The sequence below is a fragment of the Drosophila yakuba genome, chromosome 3R (genome assembly GCF_016746365.2).
Source record: "Drosophila yakuba strain Tai18E2 chromosome 3R, Prin_Dyak_Tai18E2_2.1, whole genome shotgun sequence".
Lineage (NCBI taxonomy): Eukaryota > Metazoa > Arthropoda > Insecta > Diptera > Drosophilidae > Drosophila > Drosophila yakuba.
This window is the reverse complement of record NC_052530.2, coordinates 27266403-27282264: the sequence shown is the minus strand read 5'-3', so window position 1 is coordinate 27282264 and position 15862 is coordinate 27266403. Positions and strand designations below refer to the sequence as shown.

Sequence of the window (15862 nt, the reverse complement as noted above, 5' to 3'; positions counted from 1 at the left end):
TTTTAGATTAAATTTAGATTTAAATTAAACATTAAATCGTTGCTTTATTATTGTAACTAGATAGTAGACAAGAACTAAAAGGTTTAAGGAATCAAAAACGTAATCTATCTGGTGCAACAGATAACAAATCTTTTCTGTAACATAAAAAAAGGAAAGATTTCCTAGTTGAATGACGTGTAACAACAGAACCATTTTGCTCTGCTCAACATTCGAGCCTCTGTCTATTATACAAAAATTACCCTACAAATTATCTTAGGAGACTGTATTTAACAACGAAACTCTGGTAGATGGACTCTTAGTTTGGCATGACTATGCTGCAGTCTCGTTAAGAAATTTTCGTAGGATCTTCGTGGTTGCTATCCTACATTAATGACAAAGTGTATGCTTTACACAAAGAGCATTATTTCTGCATCACAAGTACTTGGCATCTTAGCTATCGTATTCTATGGTTTGGCTGCGAATTTCATTCGAACTCAGCTTACAATTAAATGAAACATTAACGTATTGAATTGGCTAGGATTACAGTTCGGTGTGCTTGGACTTGTTGAACAATCTTTCGCACAGTTGGGCCAGCATCTGGGACACCTCCAGTCGGTATTCGTCCGCGCTGTTGGCATACCGATTGCGTACGGTTAACAGGGCATGCCTGAGACCGGAACTTTGCGACCACGTGCTGATGCACATGTCCTCGGTGGTTTCCAGTGCTGTGGCAAACTGTTCCACCACCTCCGGTTGCTCCAGCAGCTGCAGAAACTCCTTGGCCAGCACAGTGTCCAACGTCAAGCAGAAGCCCTGCGTTTTTAGCCACGGCTCGAACTCCAGGAGCACATACTGCGCCATCGTGGTTGAGGCTTCGGGATCATCTTTGCCGGCCTCCAGCACTGACCGCTTCTCCAGCACCAGGTCGCTTATGAGCGTCACAACCTTCGCCTTGCTGCGCAGCTCTACATCTGGACTCTGGAGCACCTTGATCAGAGCTTGTGTACCCGAGGTGGAAAGCACTCGCTGCTGAGCTAGCGGAAATTTTCGCAGCAGAGCTCCGAAGGCATGCAACGCGGCAGAGATCTCAGCGGCATTTCCGGAGCTGGTCAGAATCTGGGCCAGATGGGAGCCGAAGTTCTTCTCAAACACCTTGATCTGCGCCTTGGGATTGTTGCTCGCCAGCGAGCCCAACACACGCATGGCCGACACACGCAGTGAGGTATTGGTATCGTTGACCACAATGGGCAGGAGTACATCTTCCAATCCGCCATTGTCAATGAACATCAGGGCATTGTCTATCTGATGGAGCAAATACTCCAGATTCTCCAGGCAGTCCAGCTTGGAGCGCATCTCCGACTCCAGCGGCGTTCTGCTGAAGTTCCGGTACTGATCGATCAACTGAACGATGAGCTCTCCGTCCGTGCGAAAGTTCTTCTGGAACTCCTTGTACGCTTTGCGTAGCTCGGCATAGCTCTTCTTCTGCTCCTTGACGCGACGTATGGACTCCTCTATGATGTCCGGCTTGTAGTCCAGAGCCAGCGGTTCGTTGTCATCATCTTGCCGAGCCTTCTGGTCATCCGGTTGACTCTGTAGCGCCGTGCCACGTTCGCTTTCGTCCAAGAGCTTGGCTTCCTTCAGTCCAGTTTGCAGGTTGATGCGCACGTGGAGGCCCCGAGGAATAGCTTGACCTGCAAGTATGGAATGCCCACTTAGTACACGTCATCCAAGAGTTAATCCGCCTAGCCGTTACCTTCCCCAATCGTCTGCCACTCGTCGGTGGCCACGAATTCACTGGTCTTGTTGTCCATTTCCGTTGCCGCTGCCACTTGCAGGCACCCCAGGATCAGGACACTGCCCAGCAGGACGACTACGTGCTTGCCACTCATACTGCCTCAGCTTGTCTCGCCTCCAGAATGTATGCAAACTCTATTTCACCCGGTTATAAATAAGTTTCGTGAGAGTTTTTAAATCAAACTTCTAGACTTCTGATGTGGATGTGGTTAATAGTGTGCCCGTAGCCAGTTCCATTGATAATGCCACATCGGGTGATGAGTTCCGTGGGGAACCAGTGATCCGGAACCAGTCGATGACGGTTACAATTTAATTTCAAATTTGAAAATATTTCTAATAACAAAAACCGTTATTAACATTTAATACACACAAAAATCCGAAACTAAACTTTTTACCTAATTTGAAACCTTTTTGATATTTATTAGAAATTTACTGTTGGTTATTTCTTGCTACTGCTTACATAAAGAAAGAATACAATAATAAAATTTAGATATTTTTTGTTTATTTATTATGTTCAAATATTCTTTAGCTATACGACAAACATCCATTTATTAACAAATAAAACATACATTTTGTTTAATGAACGAACGCAAATATTAATATTTATACATCTACGTCATAAACCTTATTTTGTGTTGAAAAACAAGCATTGCTAGAAATTTCCGCTTTGAAATAAATATTTGGGAAGCGGAATCGAGAACCAGAAAAAGTTAATGCCATTCAAAACGATCCACATTAAACCAGAATGCCACGAAAAATTCCCAAACTCATCGTGAGTTCCTTAAAATTGAAAAGTAACCGTCACTCACAAGCTTTCCACGTCGTTACAAAGCAGCTAAACTAGTTATAAACTAAATGTATTTACAAAAACTAAACTAAAAGTATTTAAGCTTACAAAAACAGAATCATGTTTACGCCAGATGAATCAACCAACTGAAATAGAGAAATAAAGGTGCCAAATTAATTCGCAGGGCAGCACGACGTAAGAACATAAAAGTGTGTTTGCATATATTAACATATTTTCTATATCGGAATATTATTCCCTGGCGCCCCCAAAAAATGTGCTGTAATCTCGATGTCTACGACAGCGTCTAGGAATTGGCTGCGCAAACACATCAAAGTGGCCAAAAGTGAAATATGTGGACTCACCTGGCGCCAATTGGATGGGTAAATAAACAGAATGCCGGTTTCATGCCAATATATTTCTATATACTATATAAAGCAATCGCAACGCGTATGCTAATTGCCGATGACGAACGCCAGGAGTCTTTAACAAGAATTTGCCAAATTAAATTCAAACGTCGCCTGTCCAATAGTTTTGAAAGTGAAGTGAAGCCACCTCGCCGAGCAACTTTTATCCGGCGAATCCATTATAGAAGCCGTTGGAACCTGTTTGCTGTCGTCCAAAATGCCCGACGATGTCTAATTGGTTTATGGTCGGAATTGAGTTGTGTTCGGCCACAAAAAGATTTATCTTCGCATGGCCAAAACGGAAATTCTGTAGCTAGGAGCCTTGGTGTGCATTTCTATAACTATATTCTGTGCAAAAAATATTAATACAATTTTATACCATAAACTGTAGTAGTTAGTATGAGGAATCATTCCCTTTCAGACTGCCTGGCCATTTAGCACACTTAGGAAATCCCCCAAAGGTTCCCCATCCCAAGCGCTGATCTCAAAGCAAACATGCGATGAATAATATACATATGTTTATTACTATTGATATTTGCACTTCATTAGAAGTGCGAACAATGCGCAAATTCCATTTCACGGAGTTTGCATCCACAAAAAGTACACAAAATGCCGAAATAGTCTAAATTATATGTGATGCATTGTAGGAGTAGTACAAGTAGAAATATATCGGATATTTGCTCGAAAACTGGCTGAGTTGAACATTAATATTGATTGAATCACTTTTGATTTTTCGCTGCCTTTTGAGCGCTGCCATTGTTATTGTTTATTGTTATTTGTTATTTCTTTTTTGTTATTTGTTGCTGGCACATGCTAATAATATTAATTAATAATAAGGGGCTAGGGGTAGCTGCGCTAAAGATAAAGACAATGATAATGACAATGATAATGATAATGGAAATGATCACCATGTCGTCTATGATGATGAGGAGAATCCATAACACGAAGCGAAAGAGATACTCGAATACGAATAAATAAAAATAGCCACCAATCAGGCAGCCAGCAACAACAGCAACAACAACAACATGACACCAAGCCAAGACAAGTCAGGAATGAATAAACTATGAAGTGTACTGGTTGTTGTTGTTGGTGGCCACATATGTAGCCGCTCCATCGTTCTGGCCGATCAGAAATTTTATAAATGCCGCCGTCTGTCCAGAGCCGATTTACAGTTTGCCATTGAACCTGGTCGTGCGTTCGCCAAATCATCGAGCGGTCGAATTTGCGTGGTGCTCCATATCCAAGATCCAGAAATGATGATGCTGCTCCAGCTGAGCTGCTTGGCCCTCTTCTGCTGCTTGGCCAGCGGTGCCTCCAATTTCCGTGAGTCCTTCGATTCAACCCATCCAGTGCATTGCTAACTGGCGGCTTATCCTTGCAGCTCCCGAACTGCCGCGCTGCCATACGGGCGACACCAGCTGCATCATCAACGTGTCCCACATGCTCATCCGACAGCACGCGAGGACCGGCTATCCCTCCGCTGGATTCCCCCAGGTGGAGCCGTTCCTGATCAAGCGTTTCGACATCTCCGACGGACGCACCGGCTCCCTGAATCTCAAGCTCAACTTTAAGGACGTGAATGTGGAGGGTCTGTCCAGCGTGAAGTTCGATAGAGCTGTGTGAGTATCAAGTGTTTGAAATACCAAGTGATTCTCTATAAGGATTGTGGTGCTCGTTTGCTAAGCAAAGAGTGGCTATAAGAAGTTCTCTGATTAAACTAATGCATATCCCATCAATACAAAGGTTTAATCATTTCCGTGTGTTTCCAGTGGCTTTGGAGCTGATCCTGCAACGAGCAAGTACGAGATGTACGGCTCATTCCCCAAGATTGTGCTGAAGGGCAAGTACGTGGCGGATGGACGCATCCTGATCCTGCCGATTCGCGGCGATGGCGATGCCGAGATTGTGCTGCACAATCCCAAGTTCTCCGTGAAGTTCAAGCCGGGCACTCAGCTGCGCAATGGACGCACCTACCTGAGCGTGGATAAGCTCAAGGTGCTGGTGGAGCCACAGAAGTAAGTGTGGATTCGTATCCTCTCAAGGTTGGCTCTAACGTGATTTATAATCCCCACCAGGATGAACATTCGGCTGGAGAATCTGTTCAATGGCGACCAGGCATTGGGCAGCAACCTCAATCAGTTCCTCAACGACAACTGGACGGAGGTGTGGAACGAGCTGCATCCCTCCATCCACGTGGCCATTGCCGAGATCATGAAGAGCGTCCTCTCGCAGCTGTTCAAGCGTTTCGCCTACGAGGATCTCTTCCTGGAGAACTAGTCGTCATCCGGCATGGGCATTAGTTTAAGTGTACGTGTATTTCCTCACCAGCTATTCAGCTACTCAGCTATTCACACACATGGGGCGTTGCATTCCGGCCATTGACACATCATCATCAGCATAACTGCTAAGCTAAGCTTTAACTTGTAGAATAAACAAATATCTAAGAAAACTGGTTGTGCTTCTGCCATTTGGGGGTTCCATTGTTAGCTCCAGCGTGGATCTCACTATTTCCGCACAACTGTCGCATACACTTTTTGGCCAGCAAATCGGCAATCAGCCATCAGCAATCAGCTATCAGCAATCATCTATTAGCAGGCAGCTCACGTGATTGAACGATTGATTGGGAATTAGCATGACAAAGGCATTACTACTAGCTATACCCACTACAGTTGTGGGCAGAAGTGTAGCTACACATGTGCTCAAAGTAGGAATATATATATTACCTTTATAATATGAAAGATGGAGATACATTCATACTACCCAAGATCTATTCATATATTTTCTTTCGGACTTTTGCACTGATTTATTTAAGTATAGGGTAAGCTCTATTAAAGAGTTAGATTCAAATAAATATATAACCAAATGGCAGTGCTATCAGTGTGCACCCAACTGTGCGATCGCCTTTCGAACTCATTGCGGTGGCAGTGGCCAAGTTCAAGAGTAGCCAACGGTAAAGCTGCACTCCCAATCCCAGGCAATCGGACACCCAGTTGGCCTTGGGTCAGTGAAAATCTTCCACGAGTCAATCAACTGCAGCGAATCCGAGCGAAACAAGTTGCTTTTGTTCTCCACGGGGGCTGGGCCCCAAAGCGGGACACTTGCTCATTAAGTTAACTGAAGTCCAGGACCTGTTCCAATATCCACCCATACTACTCCGCCTTCCCTACGATTCACAAGGGAGAACTAACTAGAGAACTGGTGGTCACGATGACTGCGTTGTTTTCGCAGCTTAATTCGGCTATATTTGGAACTGGCCCTTTTGTAAGTAGCCACTTAACTTTGTTATTAAGTTCTTCCAACTTAATAGCGCGACTTTTAATTGGACGGAATGTAATCTGTCTGATACCTTAATTGAAGTATCAAACTTCTCATGTAACTGATTGATAAATATGAAACGGAATAAGAAGATTTGCCAATTGGTCTGCTTGCTGTGTGAAGTGCAGCTTACTGACCCCATTAAATGTTATAAACTTTAAGTAAAATATTAAGTAAAGTATTAACAGAGCTTCCTTTACATAATACTCGTAGAATCAGATGAGTCATTATTTGATGATTCTGAAACGAGCTCTGGAATTGACAGCAGACGGTTACGCCACAGATAAAAGCAATATCAAAGGTTGCCATTAGACGTTATTTGAGTTGCACTTAGTGGACCACTATAAATACTAGATGAAAATCCCGTTCGTATTCAGTAACTTGAAGTTATAGACGTGTTAGCATGCTCCGAATCGCTTTGGCAGTCGTCTTGTGTCTCCTTGTCTCGGTGGAAGCCAAATTCCGTAAGATTCGATTGCACCCACCACACGGATATGTCACGGAACAAATCCCTTTCAAACTTAAATAAATATTCCTTTGTGTTCCCCGCAGCCGAAAATCCAAAGCCATGTAAGTACGGCGATGGCGAGTGCATCATGAAGCTGTGCAACACCTTGTTCAGCGAAAATGCTGCGGAGGGGAATCCCGGGCTGAACCTGGAGCAGTTGGATCCCCTTAAGGTGGACAGGATGGTCATCAGCCAGGGAGAGAGCTCCAGTCCCGTGGGCATTACACTAACCTTCACCGACAATTTGCTGTATGGCATCAAGGACCAAAGGATCGTGAAAGTGAAGTAGGTGCAGGCACACCTTAAACGGATGTAAATGCTATAGGTATTACCTTGATCTTTGCAGGGGATTCGGAAGGGATCTGACCGCCAAGCACGAGGTGAAAATTGTCGCGAAAACCTTCTCACTGGTTGGACCCTATAACATCCAGGGCAAGGTACTGATTCTACCAATCAGCGGAACTGGCCAGAGTAACATGACTATGGGTAAGCTGGGCTATTTGCTATTTTCCACACTTCGAGGTACTACAAATCCACTCCAGTTAATGTCAGGGCAATCGTCGGCTTCTCGGGCAAGCCGCTGGAGAAGAATGGCGAGACCTACTTGGACGTTACCGACTTGAAGATAACGATGAAGCCCGAGTCCAGCCACTACCACTTCAGCAATCTGTTCAACGGGGACAAGGCGCTGGGCGACAACATGAATGTCTTCCTCAACGAAAACTCGGAGGCCATTTACAAGGAGACGGCCAAGGCAATCGACCGATCCTTCAGCAAACTTTACCTGGGCGTCGTCAAAGGAGTGTTCTCCAAACTGCCCTATGCCAAGTTGTTTGCCGATGAGTAGCAGTAGTCTGCTATGGAAAGTGGGTTCAGTCCACTCAAAGATACTGATCGCCAGCTCTAGTTCAAGTTTGCTTACTGACAGATAGAAGTTTAATTAATTATATTTAATGGAGTTCGTGAGTGGCATTCAAATGTGTGAGAAAAAGTAACTACTATCAAAGCATTCAAATATGTGAGAGCAAGTAACTACTATCAAATCATCTTGGCGAAATACTCTGTAAGTGTTGTGTGGCAATAAAAGTTATATATAGTAGTTAGCACATTGTAAATTATAATTGCTTCAAGGAATCGTTCTGTAAAATACCAAACTCGTGCAAATATAAATCCATTCAAAATGATGACCCATTAAGTGCCACTTAAGTTACAGAATGAAACTAAAACTTTGTAGATCAAGGACAGCCTGAAAGTATGTGCTATATTCAGCCGATCATTCAGAGAATCTCTATCTGACAAGGGCAGTTACATTAAAAAAGCTTGTCGAACCTCTTTACAAAGAATCTCTGTTGACGTAGCCATTAATTAAATGTGTCGAAAAAGGCAGAAACGGGAATTAATGTGCGATTTTGGGGAAGGCCGATCCAATTTGCATATATCGAGCAACTGCATCCAAAACGTGATTAGGAGAGATGGCTTGAATGGGGGTCGATGCCTGGCCTGGTGCGATTGTAACCGAACGGGTTCAAGTTCTAATTGGGAGTTCATTAAAGGGAATCGTAAAGTAAATTCGCCGGCTATAACAAGCCACTTTGCCGGACAGGCAGCCTGCCGGTTTTGGGTTTATAATCCATTTAACTGACTCAACTGCTGACGGTCTAAAGTCAAATTCTGTCAGGCTGAGACGCAAAAGCGGTTTACGGCAACAAAAACATGATACATTTCAATTGACGAAAGTGACTATATAAGTGGCATCGTGCGCGGCTAAATGGATCAGTACTCAATTGTGTTCGCCGCCAGCAATTATGGAGCTAACTCTCGCCCTCGTCCTGCTCTTCGGATGTGCCGCCACCTATGGACACGCCTCCGATTTACGTAAGTAGCACAGCACACCCCTTTTCCTAATATGTGAATATTGCTGAACAATCCTGAACGCACAATTAACAGCCTCGGGCATCCAGAGGTGCGCCATCAGCGACGAGCAGTGCCTGGAGAACGGGGTGAACCACGTGCTGAGGAACTACGCGCAGAGCGGCATCAAGGAACTCGGCTTGATTCCACTCGATCCGCTGCACGTGAAGAAGTTCAAAATTGGCCGCAATCCGCACAGTCCGGTCAACATTGATCTGAGCTTCCACGAGATGGACATCGTGGGTCTTCACCAGGGCGTCGCCAAGCGCGTGAGGTGAGCTGATCTTCATTTACATCAATTGGAGCTTATTCTAAGATCTCCATGCTCACTTCATTCTCCTCAATTGGTACTGATTCCATGATCTCCATGCTCAGTACTTATTCCTGAACCGGAACTTATTTCATGAACTCCATGCTCACTACATTCTCCTCAATTGGTACTGATTCCATGATCTCATTGCTTACTACTTTCTCCTGTTTCAGCGGATTCACCACTGATCTCAGCCGCTCCATTGAGCTGGTCATGGATGTGCCAGAAATTGCAGTCCGCGGACCCTACTCAGTGGACGGAAGAATACTCATACTGCCCATCACCGGCAAGGGCAATGCCGACATTCGGCTCAGTAAGATTGGCCCACAAATGCTTGGTAATCTACGATCTTAAGTGTATTTTCCGAATCCACAGCTAAAACGAAGGTACGTGCACTGATCAAGTTCAAGCGCGTCTCCAAGGGCGATCATCAAACGTACGCCGAGGTGGTGGACATCAAGGTGGAGCTGGATCCCGCCCATGTGACTTACCATCTGGAGAATCTGTTCAACGGGCAGAAGGATCTGAGCGAGAACATGCACGCCCTCATCAACGAGAACTGGCAGGACATCTTCAATGAACTGAAGCCGGGCATTGGAGAGGCCTTCGGACTGATAGCCAAGTCTGTGCTGGACAGGATCTTCGGTAAACTGCCGCTGGAACAGCTCTTCGTGGTCTAAGAAATAAGTACAAATACAATAATTATTAGTCGAAACACAGTCGTGAATATTTATTTGACTTTCAAAATACAAATGCAAAGCAAATAGTTCACTGTCAAGTTCCTCATACAAATAAAACGTAGTTGCAAAATAAATTCAGGCACTCAAGGATTTCTTATAAGTAAAATACAGATTTATAAAAGAGAAAAGTAGCCTCGATTGTAACTTTGCCAAATAAATGTGAACACATTTAAAATATATCGAATTGGATTATACAAAATTGTAATCAATCTTTAAACATAAGTTTGGATTTTGATTTTGGTTGTATCGATATTACAAATACTTTTTAAAAAGCTATAAAATATGTTCAAGAATACAAATATGTAGTCCGTTTAAATGGACAAATATAAATTACAAGATATGTACGAAATCGATTTCGTTTGAATTATTGAAATGTATGTTATACTTTATAATTACTTTTCTTTCGAAAATATATATATGCTGTCCATGAATATGGTAATAATATAAATTGCCCATTTGTAACCATTCTTTTATCGATGTACTCAGCTGCAGTTTAGCTTCTGAAGCGAGGCACACGTCCGATGTAACGAGGCGGCGATGATGGCGCTTCCTCAAACTCCTCGATCTCCTCCTCCGACTCTGACTGCTCCTGCATGTTCACTGCCCCAAACTTGTGCGGCCCGCAAATGGCGACCACGCTGGGCGGGAAATAGGTTTCCGGACTGGCGAGCAGAGCGGTGAGGAACTCATCCTGCTCCAGGGCGCAACAGACCGCCCCATCCAGATTATATCTCTTGGCGATGAAGAGCTCCTCCAAACTGATCCCACGTGGTTTTGCCGCCCTCTGTTCGGCACCGGCCAACAGGATGGCTCGCTCGGTCAATGACTTGTGGCTTTCGGTCATGGCCGCCGAATAGCGATGCTCCAGATCCATTTCCCAGTTAAACACGTGCACACTGAGATGCGCAGCCTTGAGCCACTCGCGCAGACCAATCAGCAAACTCTCCAGTCGCTGTGCATTGACTGTACATAGTGAAATCATTTAAAAAATAACTGAATGGTGGCTTAAAAAATGATTAGCTTACATTTGACCGAGCTGCTCACAAAGTTTCCGTTTCGATGGCGCATTTCGATGTTTAGAAACTGCTTGAAGGTGTGCAAATAGGATGCAGAACCCTTTAGCAACTTGTCACACTCGTCGTACTTCTCGAAATCAAAGTGGCGGTTGGTCTCCAGGATGCGCCGCTGCTGAACAAGGAAGCGCTCCACTTTGGTGCACAGCACCTGCAGTTGGTAGCGCACATTCAGGCTCTTGGGCATCAAGCTCTTGACCGGCATATCGAACAGGTAATCCGAGGGCATTGAGTTTTGGCGCGAGAAGCCCAAGTCGGCGGTCAGGTGATCATGCAAGGATCTGAACAGATTCATCAAACGCAGCACGGCGTTGTGCTCCACGCTATTAGTTACAAAGATGCGCTCTTCATATTTGCAATTTTGTAGGGTACACTGTAAGAAAAACTCACCAATCGCCGCGCAGACCAATCAAACGCAGTTTCTCCATAGTTAAGGGCTGCACCGCGGACGCGCCGTCTTGGCAAGACTGGTTCCACACGTTCTCCTTCTGCAGCTGCTCTTGCTTTGGCCCGGGGACCACTACGAAGGCTGGAGCGGCTCCAGCCCGCGATTTCTTGGCCGGAGCACCTCCCAATCCGAACTGACGCGAACGCTTCTGCAGCTGTTGCATGCAAGCCAGGCCGTGAAATTCGAGACGCGGTGGTGTGATGGCACACAATCGGAGTCTACCGAAGTTCTCCTGCATTTCGGACAGCACGTTGGACGAGCAGCTGGCACCGTCTTCTTCCGACTCCTCGATGTCCCAAGTGGCCTGCGTCGGGTCTTCGTTTTCGTTGCACTCCAACATGAAGGCCAAATGCTCCTCCATCTGCCTGAAATTGCGATCCAATTGCTGCTCATCGTTGTCCGCGGGACCCACGTCACGTGCATTAAACATCCTCTCCAAGCAATATCACTCAATTCTCGCGATTTTTCGACTTTTGCAATGTGTACTTTTTGGCAGGTTCTTTTTACCGTTTAAAATGGCGCGACGCCACGCAGTCTGCGATTTCAGAAGGAAGAGGAAGAATTGTGGCGTCCAGACGCTTTGTTGTTGGCTTATCGATAACATATCGACCAGCAGCACAGGGCTGCCTTCGCAGCAAGGAGTTGTCATTTGATGGTCACCTCAAGAGGTCAATGACCCGGTCGCTTTAAAGAAGTTTCAAATGAAAATACGAAATTACGAATTTTATTTCCACTTTAATTTAATTATTACACGCACAGGTGTGGTGGGCAAAACTCAATCCCAAGAAATAAAATGACATAATTTTATGATAAATTGCAACAGTTTATGCCACCTACTTTATAAGTATCTCTTGGTTTTCGGATAAACAAAGACCAAACAATATTTAATAATTTTGATATTTTCACATTTTCCATCAATTACTATTTAGCTTGACAAAAGTCAGTTAGCAAAAACTCTTTTTAATTTTCATTTTAAAATTGATTTTGTAATTTTGACGCTAAGCTTTTGAAATTGCGGGCTGTTTAGAATAAAGTATGGCAGCCCCACCGATAAATATCTGGCAACTACGTCCATAAGACACACTTAGCGCAGACACCAACCAATGTACATTTTACATTTGCTGCTTCGAAGGTTGGCTCGCTTAACAACGTGACTTTATTTAGTATAAATAAACTTCGGACCACGAAGTTACTTTTTAATAGCCATTTTAAGCAACAACGAACCTCGCTCCTAGCCTTAACTATTCAATTGCACACACTTAAATTTTTGGCACTCTTCCAAATAAATATAACTTAAATCGAGTTTATAAGAACTCAATATCCAAGCAGGATAAGACTTTCTAATAAAAATTATGCCTAATTCAAAATTCATGCAGAAATGCCTGTTGAAGCCCAATCTGCAGAAGCCTTGTACTTTCACAAAATCCCGATTTTAAAGCCTATGAAACATTCTTTATTGTTGTGAAGTCAATCAATCGTTAGATCTTAGCATAACTAGTGAAAAATTCCTGAAGTCCTGCCGCACAAAAGGGTATTTGCACACACAAGAGCTTCCACATGAGTTGCATTGTGTGGGCGGTTGTTGTTATCGGGAAACCCAAGCGATCGAGCTCCACTATCTATCCTGTTGGCAATTATCCACTTTCTATAAACAAATACGACAAGAGCTGTGTTTTTTTTTTCACTTAGCCGACCACAACATCGTTAATTCTTTAATTCACAAAGCACATTGAACCAAAGGACCGCAGCAATTGAATTACAAGCTTTCTCTCGTTTTGGGTTCTGTGGTTTCTTTACGTTTTATAGTTTTTATTAAAAAATTAATAATTTGTGGTTCATCGCGAGTCCCATTTTACTGTGGCTTCCTGCGGAAGGAGCAGCCTGCAAGAAAGACGAAGAAATTCAGTTAATTGAGAAGTGAACACTGGGACAGGGGAGCATGTGGAATGGAGCACATACCTTCTGTCAGCTTGGCGCGTCCTCCAGTCGGCTGGCACAGAATGGTTGCGCATCCGGCGCAGACCACGACGCCCTGGGCGTGGCTGAAGACGGTGGTGATCCTGTAGCAGCCGGGGCACTTCACGTCCATGAAGTACGAGTTGGGGTGCTGGACCAGGCGCTTCAGCTTGTGCTTGCGCTTCTCCTCGGCGGGCAGAGGGTGCAGAAGATCTTTTGCTAGCTGCAAGTGGGTAAATCAACAGTTCGAGGATTAGAATAAATGCGATTTAGGTGTTTATTATAATATAATCATATAGATGAGTGCGGTCCAGTGTGATGGAGCAAAACCCTTTTCAGATCCTAGTTACAAGTCGAAGTTACTTTGGCGCCAAAGGGTTTGGTCCAACTTTAAACCGATTCTATAATTATGAACTCAGTTATTAGTTATTAAATCAATTAAAAACTTGCAATCTATTATTAAGTTTTATTAGATTTGAAACACTTTGATCTTTAAGTTCGGGATTAACAATTAATTTGGCAAGTAGTTTACAAAATAAAGTTAAAACTGAATACAGTGTAGTAAGTCCACTTGGGACTTTCGAGGCAGCCAATTGGCACATTTTCTCGCGGTGCATCAACAAATGCAGAGCACAGACTCCAGGCAACAACAACATAAATTCGCCAACGCGTGTTCTAGGTTATGTGCAAGGATCCCCGTCCATTTCACATGGCAGTGCAATCAATTCCTTGCGAAGGTCCCAAGAATTCCATTCAGTTTCACTTGGCCATTTCACAACTGTTTGCAAATTCACTGGCGCACGCCATGCGTGGCTTGTAACGCACACATTCAATGGCAGCGGGCCAGACATTTGTTTTACTGCCTTTTTGGGCGGTTTCTATCGGCCCACACTCGCTCCATTCACACTGGACACTTCACCGGTGATAACCGTCCGCTTTTGGTTATCATTTGGTTGAGTTTTCTGTGTTTAAAATCAATTTTATGGCAATTCGGAACCCACCGGCATGTTTTTTCTTTCACAGCTAACACGGAAAAGGAAGTGGGGTAAATCGCAGCCAACTTAACTTGCCCGAAAATGCACTAAATAATGCTGAACAGCTGAGCGGTGGCAACCCTACCGCGCACTCTACCCAACACTGGAACCTGTGCTTTTCGAGTTCAAAATTTATGCTAACTTCATTTGTATAATGGGAAAAATGGCAAATATTTGATAGTAAGCAAGCGCTGCTCAGTCGATAATAGACATAAGCTAGTTTTCTATCAATAAATGGTTCGCTTACTTGTATCTCTTAACTTGAATATTGTTTAAAAGTTTTCAGATAAGCATTAAACATAATAGCGAATATTTAAAATTTCTTTTCATTTTCTGCTTATCAACAGCGTGAGATATTGGAAAATTCTTCAACTCAATTTTGGTCATACTAAAATAAACATTTTTTGGCGCCGGCTAATTGTTGCATTTATCCCGGGAATAACAAACAATAAATAGAAAAATGCGATCTGTCACCGATCCCGATCACAGCATCCAGCTCAATGAAGCCATCTACTGCTACGAGATCTGCACCAATGACTTTGCCTACAATCTTATAGCAGTGGCCTTCAGAAAACACTTGAGTCTGCTGCTCGTTGGACTGCCGGTGGGTGTTTATACATAGAACCAGTGAAAGTGGAATGATTCTGAATGGTTACCCCTTAATTCGCAGGAGGAGAGCGGCGAGTTCGGGTACACACACCTCCAGGACCTCGATCTGGGCGATAAGGAACAGCTGTGCGTGAGTGCACTGGCCTTTTCGCCAGACACCTCGCTCAACTGCACGCCCAACAATGTGACTTTGTGCGCGGCCATCGGGAACCAGCTAAAACTATTCCGCACCGATCTGGCCCAGTACAACACGCTCCAGGTGCTCCGTGGGCATGCGGACTACGTCAACGATGTGTCCTGGGTGTGCGAGGGCGAGCTGCTGGCCTCCGTCAGCGATGACTTCACCTGCCGATTCTGGACGACGGCTGGCGGCGGTGAGAATGTCATAACCTTTGGCCTGTCCTCCGCTGGCATGTCCGTCAAGAGTCACCCCGAGGATCCCAACAAGGTGCTTGTGGCGGAGAAAAAAGGTGTGCTTGCTACGACTAGTGTTTATCGTGCTGTGTAACTAAGGAATCTCCTTGCAGGCATCATTCACCTATACAATGTGACGATCAAGCAGACCATTATCTCCGTGGAGTCGCCCAAATTCCCCCTAATGTCGGCCGACTGGGCCCACAGCAACAGGCTCTTCATCACCTCGCTGGCCGGCGGGGATGTGGTCACCTGGGATCTGAACAGACCCTATGTGCCCGCGGATGTCAAGCAGGTTCACGAGGATTGTGGCCGAGTAGTGCGCTTTGCGCCAGGCAGCTCCGAGATGGTCATCGCCATGGTAATCGGGCTAACTCTCAAGGTGTTCGCGGCCAAGTCGACGGTTCCTCTGCTGGAGGCTTCCCTGAAATCCTACGGCGGAATGGCCTGGCACCAGCGATTGCCGTACATTAGCGCGGTCTCTGATAGAAAGCTGCTCTTCTGGAAAGTGCAAATGAAATAATTTATTTAAAAAATGTTAATTAATAAAGAAAAGTCGTTAGTGTATAAAATTTCAAGT

At 44.6% G+C, this 15862-nt stretch overlaps 7 protein-coding genes and 1 long non-coding RNA gene across 8 annotated transcripts; 5 read left to right on the top strand and 3 right to left on the bottom strand.

Annotated features, from left to right (window-relative positions):
* Window positions 1-24: 24 nt before the first annotated feature.
* On the bottom strand, window positions 25-1998 carry LOC6538563 (nucleotide exchange factor Sil1). Its single transcript, XM_002099049.3, has 2 exons — window positions 1733-1998; window positions 25-1670 (listed from the first exon to the last, which is right to left on the bottom strand). The coding sequence occupies exons 1-2, from the start codon at window positions 1866-1868 to the stop codon at window positions 520-522; spliced, it is 1287 nt and encodes a 428-aa protein (XP_002099085.1). The 5' UTR covers window positions 1869-1998; the 3' UTR covers window positions 25-519.
* Window positions 1999-2130: 132 nt separating this feature from the next.
* LOC120321698 lies at window positions 2131-3652 on the top strand. Its single transcript, XR_005561399.1, has 2 exons — window positions 2131-2940; window positions 2996-3652. It is a non-coding gene; the product is annotated as an uncharacterized LOC120321698 (long non-coding RNA).
* A 439-nt stretch (window positions 3653-4091) lies between these two features.
* On the top strand, window positions 4092-5413 carry LOC6538562 (protein takeout). The gene is made up of 4 exons (XM_002099048.4): window positions 4092-4287; window positions 4346-4583; window positions 4734-4979; window positions 5040-5413. The coding sequence occupies exons 1-4, from the start codon at window positions 4218-4220 to the stop codon at window positions 5239-5241; spliced, it is 756 nt and encodes a 251-aa protein (XP_002099084.1). The 5' UTR covers window positions 4092-4217; the 3' UTR covers window positions 5242-5413.
* Window positions 5414-6640: 1227 nt separating this feature from the next.
* Window positions 6641-7971, top strand: LOC6538561 (protein takeout). The gene is made up of 4 exons (XM_002099047.4): window positions 6641-6743; window positions 6832-7072; window positions 7134-7273; window positions 7330-7971. Exons 1-4 carry the CDS (start codon window positions 6683-6685, stop codon window positions 7632-7634), a joined length of 747 nt encoding a protein of 248 aa, XP_002099083.1. The 5' UTR covers window positions 6641-6682; the 3' UTR covers window positions 7635-7971.
* Window positions 7972-8536: 565 nt separating this feature from the next.
* Window positions 8537-9822, top strand: LOC6538560 (protein takeout). The gene is made up of 4 exons (XM_002099046.4): window positions 8537-8662; window positions 8735-8972; window positions 9182-9321; window positions 9384-9822. The coding sequence occupies exons 1-4, from the start codon at window positions 8593-8595 to the stop codon at window positions 9686-9688; spliced, it is 753 nt and encodes a 250-aa protein (XP_002099082.1). The 5' UTR covers window positions 8537-8592; the 3' UTR covers window positions 9689-9822.
* Window positions 9711-11840, bottom strand: LOC6538559 (protein bag-of-marbles). Its single transcript, XM_002099045.3, has 3 exons — window positions 11212-11840; window positions 10774-11144; window positions 9711-10711 (listed from the first exon to the last, which is right to left on the bottom strand). Exons 1-3 carry the CDS (start codon window positions 11697-11699, stop codon window positions 10242-10244), a joined length of 1329 nt encoding a protein of 442 aa, XP_002099081.1. The 5' UTR covers window positions 11700-11840; the 3' UTR covers window positions 9711-10241.
* An 859-nt stretch (window positions 11841-12699) lies between these two features.
* Window positions 12700-14322, bottom strand: LOC6538558 (40S ribosomal protein S27). The gene is made up of 3 exons (XM_002099044.3): window positions 14227-14322; window positions 13229-13448; window positions 12700-13150 (listed from the first exon to the last, which is right to left on the bottom strand). Exons 1-3 carry the CDS (start codon window positions 14230-14232, stop codon window positions 13122-13124), a joined length of 255 nt encoding a protein of 84 aa, XP_002099080.1. The 5' UTR covers window positions 14233-14322; the 3' UTR covers window positions 12700-13121.
* Window positions 14323-14632: 310 nt separating this feature from the next.
* On the top strand, window positions 14633-15854 carry LOC6538557 (nucleoporin Nup37). The gene is made up of 3 exons (XM_002099043.3): window positions 14633-14863; window positions 14930-15338; window positions 15396-15854. The coding sequence occupies exons 1-3, from the start codon at window positions 14720-14722 to the stop codon at window positions 15803-15805; spliced, it is 963 nt and encodes a 320-aa protein (XP_002099079.1). The 5' UTR covers window positions 14633-14719; the 3' UTR covers window positions 15806-15854.
* Window positions 15855-15862: the final 8 nt, after the last annotated feature.

Coding starts and splice junctions, on each gene's coding strand:
- LOC6538559 (XM_002099045.3), bottom strand. CDS start 11,699: ATGTTTAATGCACGTGACGTGGGTCCCGCGGACAACGATGAGCAGCAA. Junction 11,145..11,211: donor ATTGGTCTGCGCGGCGATTG/GTGAGTTTTTCT, acceptor TGTAACTAATAG/CGTGGAGCACAACGCCGTGC. Junction 10,712..10,773: donor TGTGAGCAGCTCGGTCAAAT/GTAAGCTAATCA, acceptor CACTATGTACAG/TCAATGCACAGCGACTGGAG.
- LOC6538557 (XM_002099043.3), top strand. CDS start 14,720: ATGCGATCTGTCACCGATCCCGATCACAGCATCCAGCTCAATGAAGCC. Junction 14,864..14,929: donor TGCTGCTCGTTGGACTGCCG/GTGGGTGTTTAT, acceptor CTTAATTCGCAG/GAGGAGAGCGGCGAGTTCGG. Junction 15,339..15,395: donor GCTTGTGGCGGAGAAAAAAG/GTGTGCTTGCTA, acceptor ATCTCCTTGCAG/GCATCATTCACCTATACAAT.
- LOC6538560 (XM_002099046.4), top strand. CDS start 8,593: ATGGAGCTAACTCTCGCCCTCGTCCTGCTCTTCGGATGTGCCGCCACC. Junction 8,663..8,734: donor TGGACACGCCTCCGATTTAC/GTAAGTAGCACA, acceptor CACAATTAACAG/CCTCGGGCATCCAGAGGTGC. Junction 8,973..9,181: donor GGCGTCGCCAAGCGCGTGAG/GTGAGCTGATCT, acceptor CTCCTGTTTCAG/CGGATTCACCACTGATCTCA.
- LOC6538558 (XM_002099044.3), bottom strand. Junction 13,151..13,228: donor ACGCGCCAAGCTGACAGAAG/GTATGTGCTCCA, acceptor TCTTTCTTGCAG/GCTGCTCCTTCCGCAGGAAG.
- LOC6538561 (XM_002099047.4), top strand. CDS start 6,683: ATGCTCCGAATCGCTTTGGCAGTCGTCTTGTGTCTCCTTGTCTCGGTG. Junction 6,744..6,831: donor CTCGGTGGAAGCCAAATTCC/GTAAGATTCGAT, acceptor TGTTCCCCGCAG/CCGAAAATCCAAAGCCATGT. Junction 7,073..7,133: donor CAAAGGATCGTGAAAGTGAA/GTAGGTGCAGGC, acceptor TGATCTTTGCAG/GGGATTCGGAAGGGATCTGA.
- LOC6538563 (XM_002099049.3), bottom strand. CDS start 1,868: ATGAGTGGCAAGCACGTAGTCGTCCTGCTGGGCAGTGTCCTGATCCTG. Junction 1,671..1,732: donor GTGGCAGACGATTGGGGAAG/GTAACGGCTAGG, acceptor CCATACTTGCAG/GTCAAGCTATTCCTCGGGGC.
- LOC6538562 (XM_002099048.4), top strand. CDS start 4,218: ATGATGATGCTGCTCCAGCTGAGCTGCTTGGCCCTCTTCTGCTGCTTG. Junction 4,288..4,345: donor CAGCGGTGCCTCCAATTTCC/GTGAGTCCTTCG, acceptor TTATCCTTGCAG/CTCCCGAACTGCCGCGCTGC. Junction 4,584..4,733: donor GTGAAGTTCGATAGAGCTGT/GTGAGTATCAAG, acceptor GTGTGTTTCCAG/TGGCTTTGGAGCTGATCCTG.